The 20,998-nt window shown below is 39.4% G+C and overlaps 1 protein-coding gene across 8 annotated transcripts in view; it reads left to right on the top strand.

The window, feature by feature from the left end:
• WWP1 (WW domain containing E3 ubiquitin protein ligase 1) overlaps nt 1-20,998 on the top strand; it is a 147,716-nt gene that overhangs the window by 62,910 nt on the left and 63,808 nt on the right. For 7 of the 8 annotated variants that reach the window (XM_040487457.1, XM_040487455.1, XM_040487453.1 and 4 more), the window contains one exon: nt 7,550-7,734. In XM_040487457.1, the coding sequence (XP_040343391.1) occupies nt 7,550-7,734 (185 nt within the window). Of the gene's footprint in view, nt 1-7,549; nt 7,735-19,071; nt 19,147-20,998 lie in introns of those variants that run through there. The other variant, XM_040487459.1, reaches the window with a different exon arrangement.

The raw sequence follows: 20,998 nt of genomic DNA, 5'->3' as shown, positions 1-20,998 counted from the left end.
GTAATACAATCTTAGATGGGTAAAGAAGATTGAGTCATGACCAATCTGAAAACTAATTTATTGCATAGTAAGACATTTTGAATGAAAGATTAGATCTATAGCACCAGGAGAACTTCACATGAATTCTTCTACTTAGACACTTGGATCACTGATTTCTTCCTGAGTGGCTGGGGAGGGCTGTGCAATCAGAAGAATCACTTGGGAACTTCCTTTCCTTGTCCAAACTTCCTGAAGACATCTCATTCCAAATACACAGGTAACAAAGGAAAGGAGAGTTTCATTCATTCATTCATCATCAGATACTTATTGAGTGCCTGTTTGGTGCTCGACACTAGTCCAAGCACTAAGCATACTGGCCCTGTTCCTGTGAAATTTCATTCTGGTGGGATAAAGGTAAAGAGTAAATAAGTGAAGAAATGAATTAGCTAATTGGAAATAGTATTAAGAACTGTGAAGTCATTGAAATAGGACAAGGTGACAGGAATGAAAGGGAGTCTGTTTTAAAGAGAGATGTTGGGGGAATTATCTTTGAAAAAGTGTCATTTGACCTACAATTAAAAAGCCAAAAATGTACTATCCATGCAGAGTTCTGACAGGAGAGCATTATTCTAGGCAGAGGACATAGCAAGTGCAAAGACCGTGAGTTTATTTTTAGTTAATTCATGCTCTACAAATTCTTCCAACTCGAGAATATAATATTTATCCTTTTTTTTTTTTTTGGATAATCCTATAGTCATTATAATATTACTGCTTGCGTATGATAATTTGTAATAAACAGGAAGGCTTTACAGCATGTTTTCATGTTCAGTAAAATTGATATATGGTATATATATCAAGGTAAGAAAGGAGGAACTTGGAGACAAAGATAGCTAGACACAATCTGATTGATATATTTTTAAAAACAGGCTGCTTTGTGGAGAGTAGATACACCATGGACTGTGTATTTGGAAAAAACTCTCCTGTTTATTTACATGATATCACCCAACTTCCTATCCATTGCCAATAAGATTTAAAATATTTGATTTTGTAGTTGTAGATTTATTTATTTGCAGTTCATGTATTTGCTATAAATTCTTCTAACTGCGATATAATATTTAGCTTTTCTGATTATCATGTGCTCATTATTTTAGTACCTAGTACACTGTAATTTGTAATCAATATTTGAAGACCTTTTCAGCTTATTTTTCAGTGTTTAATAAAATTACAATAGGTTGGCAATCCCTATCAAAATAACACCAGCATTCTTCACAGAGCTGTAACAAATAATCCTAAAATTTGTTTGGAACCAGAAAAGACCCCAAATAGCGAAAGCAGTCTTGAAAGAGAAAACCAAAGCTGGAGGCATCACAATCCCGGACTTCAAGATGTATTACAAAGCTGTTATCATCAAGACAGTATGGTACTGGCACAAGAACAGACACTCAGATCAGTGGAACAGAATAGAGAACCCAAAAATGGACCCACAGACCTATGGCCAACTAATCTTTGGCAAAGCAGCAAAGAATATCCAATGGAATAAAGACAGTCTCTTCAGCAAGTTGTGCTGGGAAAACTGGACAGTGACATGCAGAGAAATGAACCTGAAGCACTTTCTTACACCATACACAAAAATAAACTCAGAATGGATGAAAGACCTAAACGTAAGACAGGAAGCCATCAAAATCCTCGAGGAGAAAGCAGGCAAAAACCTCTTTGACCTAGGCCGTAGCAACTTCTTACTCAACACATCTCCGGAGGCAAGGGAAACAAAAGCAAAAATGAACGACTGGGACCTCATCAAAATAAAAAGCTTCTGCACAGCAAAGGAAACAAATAGCAAAACTAAAAGGTAACCGACGGAATGGGAGAAGATGTTTGCAAACAACATACAAGATAAAGGGTTCGTAACCATAATCTATAAAGAACTTAACAAACTCAACACCCAAAAAACAAATAATCCAGTGAAGAGATGGGCAAAAGACATGAATAGACACTTTTCCAAAGAAGACATCCAGATGGCCAACTGACACATGAAAAAATGCTCAATGTCACTCATCATCAGGGAAATATAAATAAAAACCGCCATGAGATACCACCTCACACCTGTCAGAATGGCTAACATTAACAACTCAGGCAACAACCGATGTTGGCAAGGATGTGGAGAAAGAGGATCTCTTTTGCACTGCCGGTGGGAACGCAAACTGGTGCAGCCATTCTGGAAAACAGGATGGAGGTTCCTCAACAAATTAAAAATAGAACTACCTTGTGACCCAGCAATTGCACTACTAAGTATTTATCCAAGGGATACAGGTGTGCTGTTTTGAAGGGGCACACGTACCCCAATGTTTATAGCAGCACTATCAACGATGGGCAAAGTATGGAAAGAGCCCATATGTCCCTTGACAGACAAATGGATAAAGAAGACGTAGTCTATATATATACAATGCAGTATTACCCAGCAATCAAAAAGAATGAAATCTTGCCATGTGCAACTACGTGAATGGAACCTAGAGGGTATTATGCTAAGCAAAATTAATCAGTCAGAGAAAAATATCTTTTGACTTCACTCACATGAGGACTTTAAGATACGAAACGGATGACCATAAGGAAAGGGAAGCAAAGATAATGTAAAAACAGGGAGGAGGACAAAACATGAGACTCTTAAATTTACAGAACAAACAGAGGGTTACTGGAGGGGTTGTGGGTGGGGGGGGGTGGGCTAAATGGGTAAGGGGCATTAAGGAATCTCCTAAAATCGTTGTTGCACTATATACTAACTAACTTGGAAGTAAGTTAAAAAATAAATAAATTATTATTATTATTATTATTTTTATTTTTTAAAAAAAAATTTTTTTTTTCAACGTTTATTTATTTTTGGGACAGAGAGAGAGCATGAACGGGGGAGGGGCAGAGAGAGAGGGAGACACAGAATGGGAAACATGCTCCAGGCTCTGAGCCATCAGCCCAGAGCCTGACGCGGGGCTCGAACTCACGGACCGCGAGATCGTGACCTGGCTGAAGTCGGACGCTTAACCGACTGCGCCACCCAGGCGCCCCAAAAAATAAATAAATTATTTAAAAAATTATAATGGTTGGAACTGATTTTTAAAAGTTCCTTGAGCTTTTTGAAAATGCTTTTTAGAAATGCTTTTTAATTAAAGGCTGTAACAAGAGATGAAGAAGGACATTATATAATAGTGACAGGGTCTATCCATCAGGAAGAGCTAACAATTATAAATGTCTATGTGCCGAATACCGGAGCGCCCAAATATATAAAACAATTACTCATAAACATAAGCAACCTTATTGATAAGAATGTGGTAATTGCCGGGGACTTTAACACCCCACTTACAGAAATGGATAGATCATCTAGACACACGGTCAATAAAGAAACAAGGGCCCTGAATGAGACATTGGATCAGATGGACTTGACAGATCTATTTAGAACTCTGCATCCCAAAGCAACAGAATATACTTTCTTCTCGAGTGCACATGGAACATTCTCCAAGATAGATCATATTCTGGGTCACAAAACAGCCCTTCATAAGATCACAAGAATTGAAATCATACCATGCATACTTTCAGACCACAATGCTATGAAGCTTGAAATCAACCACAGGAAAAAGTCTGGAAAACCTCCAAAAGCATGGAGGTTAAAGAACACCCTACTAACGAATGAGTGGGTCAACCAGGCAATTAGAGAAGAAATTAAAAAATATATGGAAACAAACGAAAATGAAAATACAACAATCCAAACGCTTTGGGACGCAGCGAAGGCAGTCCTGAGAGGAAAATACATTGCAATCCAGGCCTATCTCAAGAAACAAGAAAAATCCCAAATACAAAATCGAACAGCACACCTAAAGGAACTAGAAGCAGAACAGCAAAGGCAGCCTAAACCCAGCAGAAGAAGAGAAATAATAAAGAGCAGAGCAGAAATAAACAATATAGAATCTAAAAAAACTGTAGAGCAGATCAACGAAACCAAGAGTTGGTTTTTTGAAAAAATAAACAAAATTGACAAACCTCTAGCCAGGCTTCTCAAAAAGAAAAGGGAGATGACCCAAATAGATAAAATCATGAATGAAAATGGAATTATTACAACCAATCCCTCAGAGATACAAACAATTTTCAGGGAATACTATGAAAAATTATATGCCAACAAAGTGGACAACCTGGAAGAAATGGACAAATTCCTGAACACCCACACTCTTCCAAAACTCAATCAGGAGGAAATAGAAAGCTTGAACAGACCCATAACCAGCGAAGAAATTGAATCGGTTATCAAAAATCTCCCAACAAATAAGAGTCCAGGACCAGATGGCTTCCCAGGGGAGTTCTACCAGACATTTAAAGCAGAGATAATACCTATCCTTCTCAAGCTATTCCAAGAAATAGAAAGGGAAGGAAAACTTCCAGACTCATTCTATGAAGCCAGTATTACTTTGATTCCTAAACCAGACAGAGACCCAGTAAAAAAAGAGAACTACAGGCCAATATCCCTGATGAATATGGATGCAAAAATTCTCAATAAGATACCAGCAAATCGAATTCAACGGCATATAAAAAGAATTATTCACCATGGTCAAGTGGGATTCATTCCTGGGATGCAGGGCTGGTTCAACATTCGCAAATCAATCAACATGATACATCACATTAACAAAAAAAAAGAGAAGAACCATATGATCCTGTCAATCGATGCAGAAAAGGCCTTTGACAAAATCCAGCACCTTTCTTAATAAAAACCTTGAGAAAGTCGGGATAGAAGGAACATACTTAAAGATCATAAAAGCCATTTATGAAAAGCCCACAGCTCACATCATCCTCAACGGGGAAAAACTGAGAGCTTTTTCCCTGAGATCAGGAACACGACAGGGATGCCCACTCTCACCGCTGTTGTTTAACATAGTGCTGGAAGTTCTAGCATCAGCAATCAGACAACAAAAGGAAATCAAAGGCATCAAAATTGGCAAAGATGAAGTCAAGCTTTCGCTTTTTGCAGATGACATGATATTATACATGGAAAATCCGACAGACTCCACCAAAAGTCTGCTAGAACTGATCCATGAATTCAGCAAAGTTGCAGGATACAAAATCAATGTACAGAAATCAGTTGCATTCTTATACACTAACAATGAAGCAACAGAAAGACAAATACAGAAACTGATCCCATTCACAATTGCACCAAGAAGCATCAAATACCTAGGAATAAATCTAACCAAAGATGTAAAGGATCTGTATGCTGAAAACTATAGAAAGCTTATGAAGGTAATTGAAGAAGATTTAAAGAAATGGAAAGACATTCCCTGCTCATGGATTGGAAGACTAAATATTGTCAAAATGTCAATACTACCCAAAGCTATCTACACATTCAATGCAATCCCAATCAAAATTGCACCAGCATTCTTCTCGAAACTAGAGCAAACAATCCTAAAATTCACATGGAACCACAAAAGGCCCCGAATAGCCAAAGTAATTTTGAAGAAGAAGACCAAAGCAGGAGGCATCACAATCCCAGACTTTAGCCTCTACTACAAAGCTGTCATCATCAAGACAGCATGGTATTGGCACAAAAACAGACACATAGACCAATGGAATAGAATAGAAACCCCAGAACTAGACCCACAAACGTATGGCCAACTCATCTTTGACAAAGCAGGAAAGAACATCCAATGGAAAAAAGACAGTCTCTTTAACAAATGGTGCTGGGAGAACTGGACAGCAACATGCAGAAGGTTGAAACTAGACCACTTTCTCACACCATTCACAAAAATAAACTCAAAATGGATGAAGGACCTGAATGTGAGACAGGAAACCATCAAAACCTTAGAGGAGAAAGCAGGAAAAGACCTCTCTGACCTCAGCCGTAGCAAACTCTTACTCGACACATCCCCAAAGGCAAGGGAATTAAAAGCAAAAGTGAATTACTGGGACCTTATGAAGATAAAAAGCTTCTGCACAGCAAAGGAAACAACCAACAAAACGAAAAGGCAACCAACGGAATGGGAAAAGATATTTGCAAATGACATATCGGACAAAGGGCTAGTCTCCAAAATCTATAAAGAGCTCACCAAACTCCACACCCGAAAAGCAAATAACCCAGTGAAGAAATGGGCAGAAAACATGAAGAGACACTTCTCTAAAGAAGACATCCGGATGGCCAACAGGCACATGAAAAGATGTTCAGCGTCGCTCCTTATCAGGGAAATACAAATCAAAACCACACTCAGGTATCACCTCACGCCAGTCAGAGTGGCCAAAATGAACAAATCAGGAGACTCTAGATGCTGGAGAGGATGTTGAGAAACGGGAACCCTCTTGCACTGTTGGTGGGAATGCAAATTGGTGCAGCCGCTCTGGAAAGCAGTGTGGAGGTTCCTCAGAAAATTAAAAATAGACCTACCCTATGACCCAGCAATAGCACTGCTAGGAATTTATCCAAGGGACACAGGAGTACTGATGCATAGGGGCACTTGTACCCCAATGTTCATAGCAGCACTCTCAACAATAGCCAAATTATGGAAAGAGCCTAAATGTCCATCAACTGATGAATGGATAAAGAAATTGTGGTTTATATACACTATGGAATACTACGTGGCATTGAGAAAAAATGAAATAGGGCCTTTTGTAGCAACGTGGATGGAACTGGAGAGTGTGATGCTAAGTGAAATAAGCCATACAGAGAAAGACAGATACCATATGGTTTCACTCTTATGTGGATCCTGAGAAACTCAACAGGAACCCATGGGGGAGGGGAAGGAAGAAAAAAAAAAAAGAGGTTAGAGTGGGAGAGAGCCAAAGCATAAGAGACTGTTGAGAACTGAGAGCAAACTGAGGGTTGATGGGGGGTGGGAGGGAGGAGAGGGTGGGTGATGGGTATTGAGGAGGGCACCTTTTGGGATGAGCACTGGGTGTTGTATGGAAACCAATTTGACAATAAATTTCATATAAAAAAAAAAAAGAAATGCTTTTTAAAGAGCACTTTAAAGATTATTCTTAGATTAAATATTTAAATACATATATACACACATACACACACATTTTGTTGTTGTTACATTTATTTATTTTTGAGAGAGAAGCAGAGATAAAGGGGGACAGAGAATGAGAGGGGGAGGGTCAGAGAAAGAGAGATCAGAATTCAGAGCAGGCGCCAGGCACGAGCCTGACACGGGGCTCAAGCTCATGAACCATGAGATCATGACCTGAGCCAAAGTTGTACGCTTAACTGACTGAGCCACCCAGGAGCCCCTTAGACTTAAATATTTAAAATGTGCAACTTGATCATTACTTTGAGGGACTGAAATTATTTTGATTTAATATGTTTATATATCTGAGTATATATATAGTTATCTGCTAGTGTGGATACACTTAGAACTGTAAGTAATGTAAACTTTAATGCAGTAAAAGCATGCTATATCTTGTGTTCATTACTCTTTCTACCTATCACTTTCTACCTATCACTTTGCTTGAGTACTAAGAATTTGGTAAATCTTTCTTATGACAATTCTGATGGAAAGTCACTTAATTGCACTTATTGAAGTAAAGCATCTTTTTTTTTCTTTTTTTTAAGGTTGGTTGTTGAAGGTACCAGTGGAATAGATAATCATACACCTACAAGCACTCTAGTTCAAAACTCATGCTGTTCATATGTAGTTAATGGAGACAACACACCTTCATCTCCGTCTCAGGTTGCTGCCAGACCCAAAAATACACCAGCTCCAAAACCACTCACATCTGAGCCTGCCAATGACACTGGTAAGTATGGTGATTTATGACTCATTGTTTAAATGGAAACTAAATTAAACTTTATCTATGCCTACACTTCTCTTACTGTACTATCTTTCTTAATCTTCAGTTATGCGATAGGACTCTAAAGATCTAAATAACTGAAATCTTTCCTAATGTTTTGAATTTTTCTAGATTATTTAGGAGGATATTCCAAATATATATTTAGTTTAGAAATAACAATACATTTCATTGGGGCGCCTGGGCAACTCAGTTAGTTAAGCATCTGAATTTGGCTCAGGTCATGATCTCGCGGTCCATGAGTTTGAGCCCCACATCGGGCTCTGTGATGACAGCTCGGAGCCTGGAGCCTATTTCAGATTCTGTGTCTCCCTCTCTCTATGCCCCTGTCCCCACTCACAGTCTCTCTCTCTGTCTCTCTCTCTCTCTCTCAAAAATAAATAAACATTAAAAAAATTAAAAAAAAATAATACATTTCACTAAGCGTGTACTTAAAGATTCTTAGGCTTTATGCCACATGCAAAAAAAGTTAATTATATAATTCTAAAAGAACTTTTGTGAGTTTATTAATTTGTTAGTAATAAGTGGTTTCTCTTGGGGGTGGAGAGAGGAAGGGAGTGGGGGGGAGAGACAGGGAGAGAGGGAGGGAGGGAGAGAGGGAGAGAGGGAGAGAGAGAGACAGAATGAGAAAGAGAGAATGAATCCCAAGCAGGCTCCACACTATGAGTGCAGAGCCTGATGCAGGGCTCAAGCTCATGAACCATGAGATCATGACCTGAGCCAAAATCAAGAATCAGACACCTAACTGACTGAGCAACCCAGGTGCCCCAATAAATGGTTTCTTTAACCTGTCTTCAGTACACAAATAATTTATTTCTTTGTATTACAAGTTGTTAGAAAAATGTAGTTTGAGCTGATAGAGCTCTCAGAAAGTTCTGTATTTTTCAGGAGTATTCTTCCATTACAGAAGGAATGCCTATGGAAGATTTTTTTCTATAATCCTGTATTCCAATGGACTCAGCTGTAAAAATTCATAAGTAATTTTCTTGTTTCATCTTTATATATTCTTTTAGATGAATCTCTTCAAACTCAAACATCTTAAGGTTGATTATGTTTGGGAGCTAGAGTTTTAATACTGGTCTTTTATTTCCAGAGTCTATATTTTTTCCTGTGTTTTGTGTATCTATGGGAAAGTATTCAAAAGTAGAAAAAAGTGAAGAATCCATTCAGGAATTGAATGAAAATACATGGGATTATAGATAAGACAACTGTATATTTATACCCAGGATTGGAGGGAGACTTACTCTGCTCTATCTTGAGAGTTTTTGTAAACATGGGAATTGACCTCTGAATGTTTTTTGTTTTTTTTTAAATTTTTGTCTATTTTTGAAAGAGAGAGAGAGAGAGAGTGAGCACTGGAGGGGCAGAGAGAGAACTTGAAGTAGGCTCCAGGCTCCGAGCTGTCAGCACAGTACCCAATGCAGGGTCCAAACTCACAAACTATGAGATAGGACCTGTGCTGAAGTCAGACGCTTGCTGATTGAGCCACCCAGGTGCCCCTCTGAATTTTTTTGTTTAATATAATTTCTTGTCAAATTGGTTTCCATACAACACCCAGTGCTCATCCCAACAAGTGCCCTCCTCCTTGCCATCACCCACTTTCCCCTCTCCCCTACCCCCCATCTATCCTTAGTTTGTTCTCCGTCCTTAAGAGTCTCTTATGGTTTGCCTCCCTCCTCTCTGTTACTTTTTCTCCCCCCCTTCCTCTCCCCCATGGTCTTCTGTTAAGTTTCTCAAGATCCACATATGAGTGAAAACATATGGTATCTGTCTTTCTCTGACTGACCTATTTCACTTAGCATAAATCCTCCAATTCCATCCATGTTGCTGCAAATGGCCAGATTTCATTTTGTCTCACTGCCAAGTAGTATTCCATTGTATATATAAACCACATCTTCTTTATCCATTCGTCAGTTGATGGACATTTAGGCTCTTTCCGTCATTTGGCTATTGTTGAGAGTGCTGCTATAAACATTGGGGTACAAGTGCCCCTATGCATCAGCACTCCTGTATCCCTTGGGTAAATTCCTAGCAGTGTTATTGCTGGGTCTTAGGGTAGATCTATTTTTAATTTTTTGAGGAACCTCCACAGTTTTCCAGAGTGGCTGCACCAGTTTGCATTCCCACCAGCAGTGCAAAAGGGTTCCCGTTTCTCCACATCCTTGCCAGCATCTGTAGTCTCCTGATTTGTTCATTTTAGCCACTCTGACTGGCATGAGGTGATATCTGAGTGTGGTTTTGATTTGTATTTCCCTAATGAGGAGTGACGTAGAGCATCTTTTCATGTGCCTGTTGGCCATCTGGATGTGTTCTTTAGAGAAGTGTCTATTCATGTCTTCTGCCCATTTCTTCACTGGATTATTTGTTTTTCGGGTGTGGAGTTTGGTGAGTTCTTTATAGATTTTGGATACTAGCCCTTTGTCTGATATGTCATTTGCAAATATCTTTTCCCATTCCGTTGGTTGCCTTTTAGTTTTGTTCATTGTTTCCTTTGCAGTGCAGAAGCTTTTTATCTTGAGGAGGTCCCAGTACTTCATTTTTGCTTTTAATTCTCTTGCCTTTGGAGATGTGTCAAGTAAGAAATTGCTGCGGCTGAGATTAAAGAGGTTTTTTTTCTGCTTTCTCCTCTAGGGTTTTGATGATTTCCTATCTCACATTCAGGTCCTTCATCCATTTTGAGTTTATTTTTGTGTATGGTGTAAGAAAGTGGTCTAGTTTCATTCTTCTGCATGTTGCTGTCCAGTTCTCCCAGCACCATTTGTTAAAGAGACTGTCTTTTTTCCATTGGATACTCTTTCCTGCTTTGTCAAAGGTTAGTTGGCCATACATTTGTGGGTCCAATTCTGCGGTCTCTATTCTATTTCATTGGTCTATGTGTCTGTTTCTGTGCCAGTACCATATTGTCCTGATGATTACAGCTTTGTAGTAGAGGCTAAAGTCTGGGATTGTCATGCCTCCCACTTTGGTTTTCTTCTTCAATATTACTTTGGCTATTCGGGGTCTTTTATGGTTCCATACAAATTTTAGGATATTTGTTCTAGCTTTGAGAAGAATGCTGGTGCAATTTTGATTGGGATTGTGTTGAATGTGTAGATTGCTTTGGGTGGTGTTGACATTTTAACAATATTCTTCCAATCCATGAGCATGGAATGTTTTTCCATTTCTTTGTGTCTTCTTCAGTTTCCTTCATAAGCTTTCTATAGTTTTCAGCATGCAGATCTTTTACATGTTTGGTTAGGTTTATTCCTAGGTATTTTATGGTTCTGTTGAAATTGAGAATGGGATCAATTTCTTTATTTGTCTTTCTGTTGCTTCATTATTGGTGTATAAAAATGCAACCGATTTTTGTACATTAATTTTGTACCCTTCAACTTGCTGGATTCATGTATCTGTTCTATCAGACTTTTTTTTTTTTTTTTTTTTTTTTTTAATTTTTTTAACGTTTATTTATTTTTGAGACAGAGGGAGACAGAGCATGAATGGGGGAGGGTCAGAGAGAGGGAGACACAGAATCTGAAACAGGCTCCAGGCTCTGAGCTGTCAGCACAGAGCCTGACGTGGGGCTCGAACTCACGGAGTGTGAGATCGTGACCTGAGCCGAAGTCGGCCGCTTAACCGACTGAGCCACCCAGGCGCCCCTCTATCAGACTTTTGATGGAATCTGTCAGGTTTTCCATGTAGGGTATCATGTCATCTGCAAAAAGTGAAAGTTTGACTTCATCTTTGCCAGTTTTGATGCCTTTTATTTCCTTTTGTTGTCTGATTGCTGACACAGGACTTCCAATACTATGTTAAACAACAGTGGTGAGAGTGGACATCCCTGTCGTGTTCTTGATCTCAGGGGGAAAGCTCTCAGTTTTTCCCCATGATATTAGCTGTGGGCTTTTCCTAAATGGCTTCTATGATGTTTAAGCATGCTCTTTCTATCCTGACTTTCTTGAGGGTTTTCATTAAGAAAGGGTGCTGCATTTTGTCAAATGCTTTTTCTGCATCTATTGACAGGACCAGACCATATGGTTCTTATTGTTTATTTTATTAATGTGATGTATCACATTGATTTGCGAACATTGAACCAGCCCTACAGCCCAAGAATGAATCCCGCTTGATCATGGTGAATAATACTTTTTATATGCTGTTGAATTCGATTCGCTAGTATCTTGTTGAGATTTTTTTGCATCCATATTCATCAGGGATATTGGCCTGTAGTTCTCTTTTTTTGCTGGGTCTCTGTCTGATTTCGGAATCAAACTAATGCTGGCTTCATAGAATGAGTCTGGAAGTTTTCCTTCCCTTGTATTTTTTTTGGAACAGCTTGAGAAGGATAGGTATTAACTCTGCTTTAAATGTCTGGTAGAATTCTCCAGGGAAGCCATGTGGTCCAGGACTCTTATTTGTTGGGAGATTTTTGATAACTGATTCAATTTCTTCTCTAGTTAGGGTCTGTTAGTTTTGGTAGTGTGTGGGTGGTAGGAATTTGTCCATTTCTTCCATGTTGTCCAGTGTGTTGGCATATAATTTTTCACAATATTACCTGATAATTGCTTGTATTTATGAGGGATTGGTTGTAATAATTCCATTTTCATTTGTGATTTTATCTATTTGGGTCCTCTCTCTTTTGAGAAGCATTGCTAGACGTTTATCAATTTTGTTTATTGTTTCAAAAAACCAACTCTTGGTTTCATTGATCTGCTCTACTGTTTTTTTAGATTCTATATTGTTTATTTCTGCTCTGATCTTTATTTTTTCTCTTCTTCTGCTGGGTTTGGGGTATCTTGCTGTTCTGCTTCTATTTCCTTTAGGTGTACTGTTAGATTTTGTATTTGGGATTTTTCTTGTTTCTTGAGATAGGCCTGGATTGCAGTGTATTTTCCTCTTAGGATTGCCTTTGCTGCATCCTAAAGGGTTTGGATTGTTGTGTTTTCATTTTCATTTGTTTCCATGTATTTTAATTTCTTCTCTAATGCCTCATTGACCTGTTCATTCTTTTGTAAGGTGTTCTTTAACCTCCATGCTTTGGGAGGTTTTCCAGACTTTTTCATGTGGTTGTTTTCAAGTTTCATAGCATTGTGATCTAAAGGTGTGCATGGTATGATCTCAATTCTTTTATATTTATTGAGGGCTGTTTTGTGATCCAGTATATGATTTATCTTGGAGAATGTTCCATGTGCCCTTGAGAAGAAAGTATGTTCTTCTGCTTTGGGATGTAGAGTTCTAATTATGTGTGTCAAGTCCATCTATCTGGTCCAATGTATCTTTCAGGATCTTTGTTTCTTTACTGGTTCTGTGTCTAGATGTTCTGTCCATTGTTGTAAGTGGAGTATTAAGGTCCCCTGCAATTACCACATTCTTATCAATAAGATGCTTATGTTTGTGAGTAATTGTTTTAAATATATGGGTGCTTCGAATTCGGTGCATAGACATTTATAATTGTTAGCTCTTCCTGATGAATAGACTATTATATAATGCCCCTCTTCATCTCTTGTTACAGCCTTTAATTTAAAGTCTAGTTTGTCTCATATAAGTATGGCTACTCCAGCTTTCTTTTGACTTCCAGTAGCATGATAGATAGTTCTCCATCCCCTTGCTTTCAATCTGAAAGTGTCCTCAGGTCTAAAATGAGTCCCTTGTAGACAGCAAATAGATGGGTCTTGTTTTTTTAATCTATTCTGATACTCTGTGTGTTTTGATTGGAGCTTTTAGTACATTTACATTAATGTTATTATTGAAAGGTGTGGGTTTAGAGTCATTCTGTTATCTGTAGGTTTCATGCGTGTAGTGATGTCTCTGGTACTTTGTGGTCCTTGCAACATTTCACTCACAGAATCCCCCTTAGGATCTGTTGTAGTGCTGGTTTAGTGTGATGAATTCCTTCAGCTTTTGTTTGGGAAAATTTTTATCTCTCCTTCTATTCTGAATGACAGGCTTGCTGCATACTTTTCCTGTTCATCACATTGAAGATTTCCTGCCATTCCTTTCTGGCCTGCCAAGTTTCAGTAGATATGTCTGCTACTACCCTTATGCTTCTACCTTTGTATGTTAAGGCCCATTTATTCCTAGCTGCTTTCTGAATTCTCTCTTCATCCTTTTATTTTCCCAGTTTCACTATGATATGTCATGCAGAAGATCAATTCAAGTTACGTCTGAAGGGAGTTCTCTGTGCCTCTTGGATTTCAGTGTCTGTTTCCTTCCCCGGATTGGGGAAGTTCTCAGCTATGATTTGTTCAAGTACACCTCCAGCCCCTTTCTGTCTCTCTTCTTCATCTGGAATTCCTATGATACGTATATTGTTCCATTTGACTGCATCACCTAGTTCTCTAGTTTTCACCTCTTGATCCTGTATTTTTTTCTCTCTTTTTCTCAGCTTCCTCTTTTTCCATAATTTTATCTTCTAATTCACCTATTCTCCCCTCTGCCTTTTCAATCCGCACTGTGACTGCCTCCATTTTATTTTACACTTCATTTATAGCATTTTTTAATTCATCATGACTATTTTTTAGTTCCTTGATCTCTGCAGTACTAGATTCTCTGCTGTCTTCTATGCCTTTTTCAAGCCCAGCAATTAATCTTATGACTATTATTTTAAGTTATTGTTCAGTTATATTGCTTCTATCTGTTTTGATTAATTCTTTAGTTGTCACTTCTTCTTGGAATTTCTTTTGAGGGGAATTCTTTCATTTCATCATTTTGGCTAGTTTTCTGTTCCTTATGAATTTTAATTTTATGTGCGCTCGGCGCCTGTGAGCACTGCTATATTAAAGGGGGGGTCATACACTGTCCAGGGCCTGGCCCTTCAGGAGGTGTTTTTTTGGAGAGTGTTACTTGCTCTCTGTTGTTGTGACTTTGGTTATTTTATTTCTCTACTGCTAATGATGTTTTGGACCCTCTACGAGGTGTGCTTTGATTTGTTCCTTGAAGTAGTCCTGTAAAGGAAAACAAATAGGAAACAAAGACACATAAACACACATACAGATAAAACAAACAGACAAAAAAACCCCACACAAACAGACATACAAACAAAAACAGTCCAAAAGCAAAAAAACAGAAACACCAGCTACAAGTAAAGAACAAGGTAGAGGCAGTGCTGATGGAGGAGCACATACAAAGAGAGAAATGACAGGGGCGGGGACAAAGAGAAAATAAACATTGACCGGGCAGAGAGACTAAATGACTTAATCCAGAGATAGAGAAAGGAAAATAAAGAAGGAGGTGGCGGGGGTGGGGGGACAAAGATAAAGTGACCCAGGCAGAGAAAGTATATGGCTTGATTATTCCAGAGAGAAAGGAAAGTACAGAAGGAGATGTAGAACATGTATCAAGGGAATGCATTAAATATGTCTGCTTCAACAAACCAACAACCAGAGCAACCAGCCTAGAGGAGGGAAGAGATAGGAAGGGAGAATATATCTAAATAAGAATTGTCCTGGAATTAATCCAGGCTATGCAGCATCACTGGTCTGGATTATGGAGCCCTCTGTTTGCACAGCATGTATCTGGCTCCAGCAGATAAGCTGTTACCTGCACGGAGGGGCGTGGTTTGGTGTAGGCTGGTCCTACCTCCACTATCAGTCCCACCCCGGGACTGATCCCTGAGGTCCTGCCTTGGTGGTGATGATGGGGGGGAAATGGCAATCCCCCAGTCTCTTCCCCATGACCCAGTGGACTCCATTCCAGTTGTCCTCACAGTGCCACAGGCACAGATTGGGCGGTCCTTCTCGCTCCACCAACTCCCCTGGCCCAATGCTTGGCTAGGGTTCAAAGACCCGCTCCAGGCGTCTGGCACTGAGGAAGTACCTCTCTGTGCAGCTTGATATGTGGTCCCGCCTGGCTTTGCCTGTGCTGCCGGACTTCAGGGAGGACCGCCTTTTCCTGCTGTGGACTGCGCTGCTGACCTTGCTGAGGTGCATGGGGGTGGTATACGCAGGCAGCAGACAGGCTTTGTTCTCTCCCAGCACACTCCACGGAGGGGGCCGGTTTCTCCTTCTGCAGACTGAACCCTCGACCTAGCCACTGAGCCCCAGGGGGTGGAGGACGCAGGCAGGCTTTGTTCTATCACACAGCCCTCCAGGGAGGGGTCCACTTTCTCCTGCGGACTGTGCCCCTGATCTACCACCGAACCCGGGGCTGGCTCCCCTCCTCCCCAGGTGCGTGAACAGGGAGATGGCCCCAGTCTGAAGAAAGCCCCACAGTTAGAGATAGGATCCCTCTCAGTCCCAGTCCTGGGACAAGAGACTGTATCTCTTGTCCAGATACAGTCCTACACTTCCCCCGCCATGCTTTCTCTTCCCTTCGTCTCTCAACAGAAGGGGACCTCTCCCCTCTGTGCCTACTCTGCGGGTTTTATTTCCCCCAGTTCACAATCACCCACCTGTCCTTTCTCAAGTTGCCCCATTTTCTTCCTGGTAGATTTCAGCCTCTTTTCCTCCCAGACTCTTGAGGTTTAAAGTCCTTTGGCTTCAGCACTTCTTTGTTTGAGAGACGCGGGAAGTATGGATCCCCCTACTTCTCTACCATGTTGGCCCATGAATCTGAATGGGTTTTTAAATTTTAATTTGTTTATTAATGCCTTTTTTTTTTTTTAAGATGGACTTAAAGATCCTGAGTGGTCACAATAAGTAGAACTCTTTGGTCATTAATTTAAGGTGGCTGGAAAATGAAGAGAAGAGAAATACATATAACAAGAGTGACATTAGTGAGGCAAATGCATTTATTTTCTGATTTCTGATCTGCTTTGTAGTAGGAACATTTGTTTCAGAGTTATTAACAAAGTAGAAAAGGAAACATCACCTTACTTTATTTGGAACTGTGTCTAAATTAAGAACATACCAGTTAAAACAGCTACTGTTTCTGATATTCTATCTTTTATGGATTGTATGAAAAAACAGCATAGTGTGAGCAACATCCTCAATAATTCTAGGAGAGTAAATGTAATAGTGAGTTTCAGGGAACTGTGACTTATGTTATCTATCCTAAATTAAATATTACGATTTTTAAAAATAGTCTGAGTACCTATAGAAAGGACCAATAATTTATTTTTTTAAGGTTTATTTCTTTATTTTGAGAGAGAGAGAGAGAGAAAGAATGACCAGGGAAGGGCAGAAAGAGAGGGGGACAGAGGATGTGAAACAGATTCCATTCCGATAGTGGAGAGCGTGATGCGTGGCCCAAACACAAAAACCGCGAGATCATGACCTGAGCTGAAGTTGGATGCTTAACTGACTGAACCACCCAGGCACCTCAGTAATTTATTTTTTAAAAATGTAAACACATAGAGGTACTTGGGAGGCTCAGTTGGCCTTACATGACTCTTGATTTCCCCTCTCCCTGGCTTGTGTGTGCTCACTCTCTCTAAAAAAAAAAAAAAAAAAAAAAAAATTCAAAAAATACATATCAACACATAGAAAAGTGGTTTATCTGAACCAGAGTTTTTCACAATGAAGCTTAAATCTATTGCTTTTTGGTCATGAATTTTTAAGTTATTAAGTAATTATCCATACCAAAAAATTTCAAGAAAACCTAATTATTCATAAATTTGCATTATATTTTAATTTTTTTTAACATTTATTTATTTTTGAGAGAGAGAGACAGAGCACAAGCAGTGGATGGGCAGAGATTGAGGGTGGCAGAATCCAAAGCAGTCTCCAGGCTCCGAGCTGCCAACACAGAGCCTGACGTGGGGCTTAAACTCACGAGCCATGAGATCGTGACCTGAGCCGAAGTCAGATGCTCAACTGAGCCACCTGGGTGCCCCAAAATTTGCATTTTAAACAATATAACTTCCTTAACAACACTCCAAAGAAGTTGTGAAAAATAAAAATAACACTGTTACATAACCAGGATTGATTTGTTATATGGGATTATCATTACATTCAGAATGTAGTTCCAGTTCCATCATTTCTGAAAGTAATTAGATAAAAGGCCAATTTTTTTTAAAATTTTTTTTTAAAGGCCAGTTATTTGTAAAGTTCAGTCCTGATTCATGAAAAGAGTAAGAAGGATGAATGATCATTTCAGAAAGGCTTATACCGCCATTCTGTCTCATTCTTGTCATCATCCTCCATTTAAAATCTATGGAATTTGGCGAGTTAACTCTTCTTCCTAAAATATTTAGCTGTTTGAGTAGATTGGTGAAAGTGTCCATGGACCACTGGTTAGTTGCATGTTTTAATGTTTGGGTATATTCAGATGCTGGTACAAAAGGGAGGAATGGGGCGCCTGGGTGGCGCAGTCGGTTAGGCGTCCGACTTCAGCCAGGTCACAATCTCGCGGTCCGTGAGTTCAAGCCCCGCGTCAGGCTCTGGGCTGATGGCTCAGAGCCTGGAGCCTGTTTCCGATTCTGTGTCTCCCTCTCTCTCTGCCCCTCCCCCGTTCATGCTCTGTCTCTCTCTCTGTCCCAAAAATAAAAATAAACGTTCAAAAAAAAAAAAAAAGATTCAAAAGGGAGGAAGACTTACGGAGGCTTTTCAGAAATCTCAGAATCTCTTACACTCCATGGTTTCTCGGGTTCTCTATAGACTCTTCCATTGAGAACAAATACACTTCCCATGTTTTTTTTGTTTTTTGCCTTTTTGATATTTATTTTAGAGAGAGAGCATGAGCAGGAGAAGGGCAGAGAGAGAGAGGGAGACAGAGGATACAAAGTGGGCTCTGTGCTGACAGCAGAGAGCCCGATGCAGGGCTTGAACTCACTGTGAGATCATGACCTGAGACAAAGTTGGATGCTTAAACAACTGAGCCACCTAGATGCCCCACTTCCCACGTTCTTATTTATCCTTGCCCAAAATTTCGAGGTGAATACAAAACATGAGGAACTAGAATTGAAGGCTCCATTGTAAGTAATTCCCATGACATTCACAGTAACTATTAGGAAACCTAGGATAATCATAATAGCTAACATTTGTGCTATATATGTTGTAAACACTGTATATCTATTTACTGATTGAACTTTCACCATAACTAATTGAAATAAATACCAATATCTTTCCCTTTTTCCCAAGAGGAACGGAAACACAGAGATCACAGCTAGGGAGTAGAAAAGCTGTAATTGACATCCAGTTATATCTCTCTGAGCTCTCTCTGCCTTCTGCTTCTCTGTTCACTTTGATGTGTGTGATTTTTATAGTGTCTCAAAGGTATACTGTTCAGCTTTTATACTTTGATAGACTTCAAATAATATTTCATCATCCAACTTAGCGATTGTGTTTTCACCTCCTCTGATAATTGTTGGCAACATCTGACAAAACAATCTGTCATCATTCTATTGGCCAGTTTAAAAGGGCTTCCAGAACCTACTCTGTTGGTAGTAACCACTCTGCCAGTGCCTTTAGTGTGATCTGTCATCCCTTGGTAGGAGGATGAATTCAGGTACTTTTCAAGGATTGGGATAATCTTTAAGGCCTTAGTACAAAAATGGTATTCCTTTTTCTAATCGTGGAGTTTTAAAATCAGTTTTCATGTTACAGAGGGGATACGGATGGGAGTGTGCATATTCTGTATATAACACATTACATATTTTTAGTCCCTTACCTACAATTCAGAATCCTAAAATCTTTAAAACCAAAGGTTTTTTGGTGAACTCCTTTGATGTCAAAGTGACTAGAACTGACTTGAATGTATTCACAGTTTATCATGCTTAGTGTGAGTATCTACATTTTGCCACAGAAATAGTATTGTGTTTAATTACAATGTGTAGCCCTCAGATCTGCTCAGTTATTAGTGCACAGTTCACATGCCATATTACTTTTCTAAATTTCGAAAACTAATGGATTCTGGAACATACTTGACCCCAAGGATTTCAGACAAGGGATTATAGCCCTGTGCTAAGGAGTTTAAGACAAATGATTTCATTTCACCAGAGATAGTATCAATACAAGAAGGCTTTTTGGTGGGAATTTTTTTTCTCCTTCCCTTTAGATCAGGAGGCTCCATTTGAAGGGCACCTGGGTAGCTCAGTTGGTTGAGCATCCAATTTTTGATTTCGACTCAGGTCATGATTCCAGGGTTGTGGGATCAAGCCCCTGGTCGGGCTCTGCACTGAGCATGCTGCCTGGCTGCCTGCTTAAGATATTCATTCTCTCTCTCTTTCTCTCCACCTCTCCCTCCAATATGCATTCTCTCTAAAATTAAAAAAAAAAAAGCTCCTTTGATATAGTTGCTATAAATATTGATAGTTTTTTAAAGCTAAAATGGGAGGCAATCCTGGCATCTAATAGGACTAGGTTCAAATCCAGCTCTACTGTTTAATGTGTTAACTGTGTGATCTTAGACAAACTTAATATTCTCAAAATTTAGCTCCTCCATTTATAAAAAGAGGATAATCCTCAGTTAACCACCTGTTAGGATTGTTTCAAAGGTTAAACGAGATAATAAAAAACATCTACCATATTCCTTGGACGGTGATAGATATTTAAGAACAATACTATTTTCTTCTCCACTTCCCACTATCTGTAACTTCCAGTGTGAAATGAGTTTTTCTAACACATAATTATTCTTTTATTAATAGATCAGAGCTCTGTATGGTTTCAGGCAGAACTGATTTCACAAGTTTATTAGACTTTTGTTTAGAGCTTTTTATTTTGAAATAATAGAAAGTTGCCAAGAAATGTATAGGGAGCTCTCCCTGTGTGAACATACAGTGTGTAACTGCAGTACAATATAAAAATCAGGAAATTGGCGTTGACAAAATCTCCACTTTGCCTATTGTACCTGCACTGTGTGTGCGGTTTTATCATGTGTTGCTTCATGTAGCTGCTACTGTGATCAAGATACAGAACTATCCCATCATCAAAGCCTCCCTCGAACACTACCCCCTTTATAGCCACCCACTTACAAGTGTGAATTGACTTTAAAGAAACTTAAGATGCATATACACCAGCAGTTCTTCGTGTCACACCTTTTAATTTTATTTATTTACTTTGAAAGAGAGAGAGAGCAGGCTGGGGGAGGGGCAAAGAGGAGAGAGAGAATCCCAAGCAGGCTTTGCTGCCCGCGCAAAGAGCCTGACGTGGGGCTCGAACTCACGAACTGTGAGATCCTGAATGACCAGAGCCGAAATCCAAAGTTGGATGCTTAACCGACTGAGCCACCCAGGTGCCCCCATTCATGTCACACTTTTAAAAAGGAGTAAAAATGATACTCAAATCTTGAGTATTTCTGCCTTTTTCTGCCTTATTTGAACAGTTATAGTAAGGACAAATGTGTGGTGCTTTGAGATGTA

Source organism: Herpailurus yagouaroundi, unplaced genomic scaffold (genome assembly GCF_014898765.1).
Source record: "Herpailurus yagouaroundi ecotype Mexico unplaced genomic scaffold, PumYag 165, whole genome shotgun sequence".
NCBI classification, from domain to species: domain Eukaryota; kingdom Metazoa; phylum Chordata; class Mammalia; order Carnivora; family Felidae; genus Herpailurus; species Herpailurus yagouaroundi.
The sequence above is the reverse complement of the archived record's forward strand: the minus strand, read 5'-3'. Positions and strand labels throughout refer to the sequence as shown.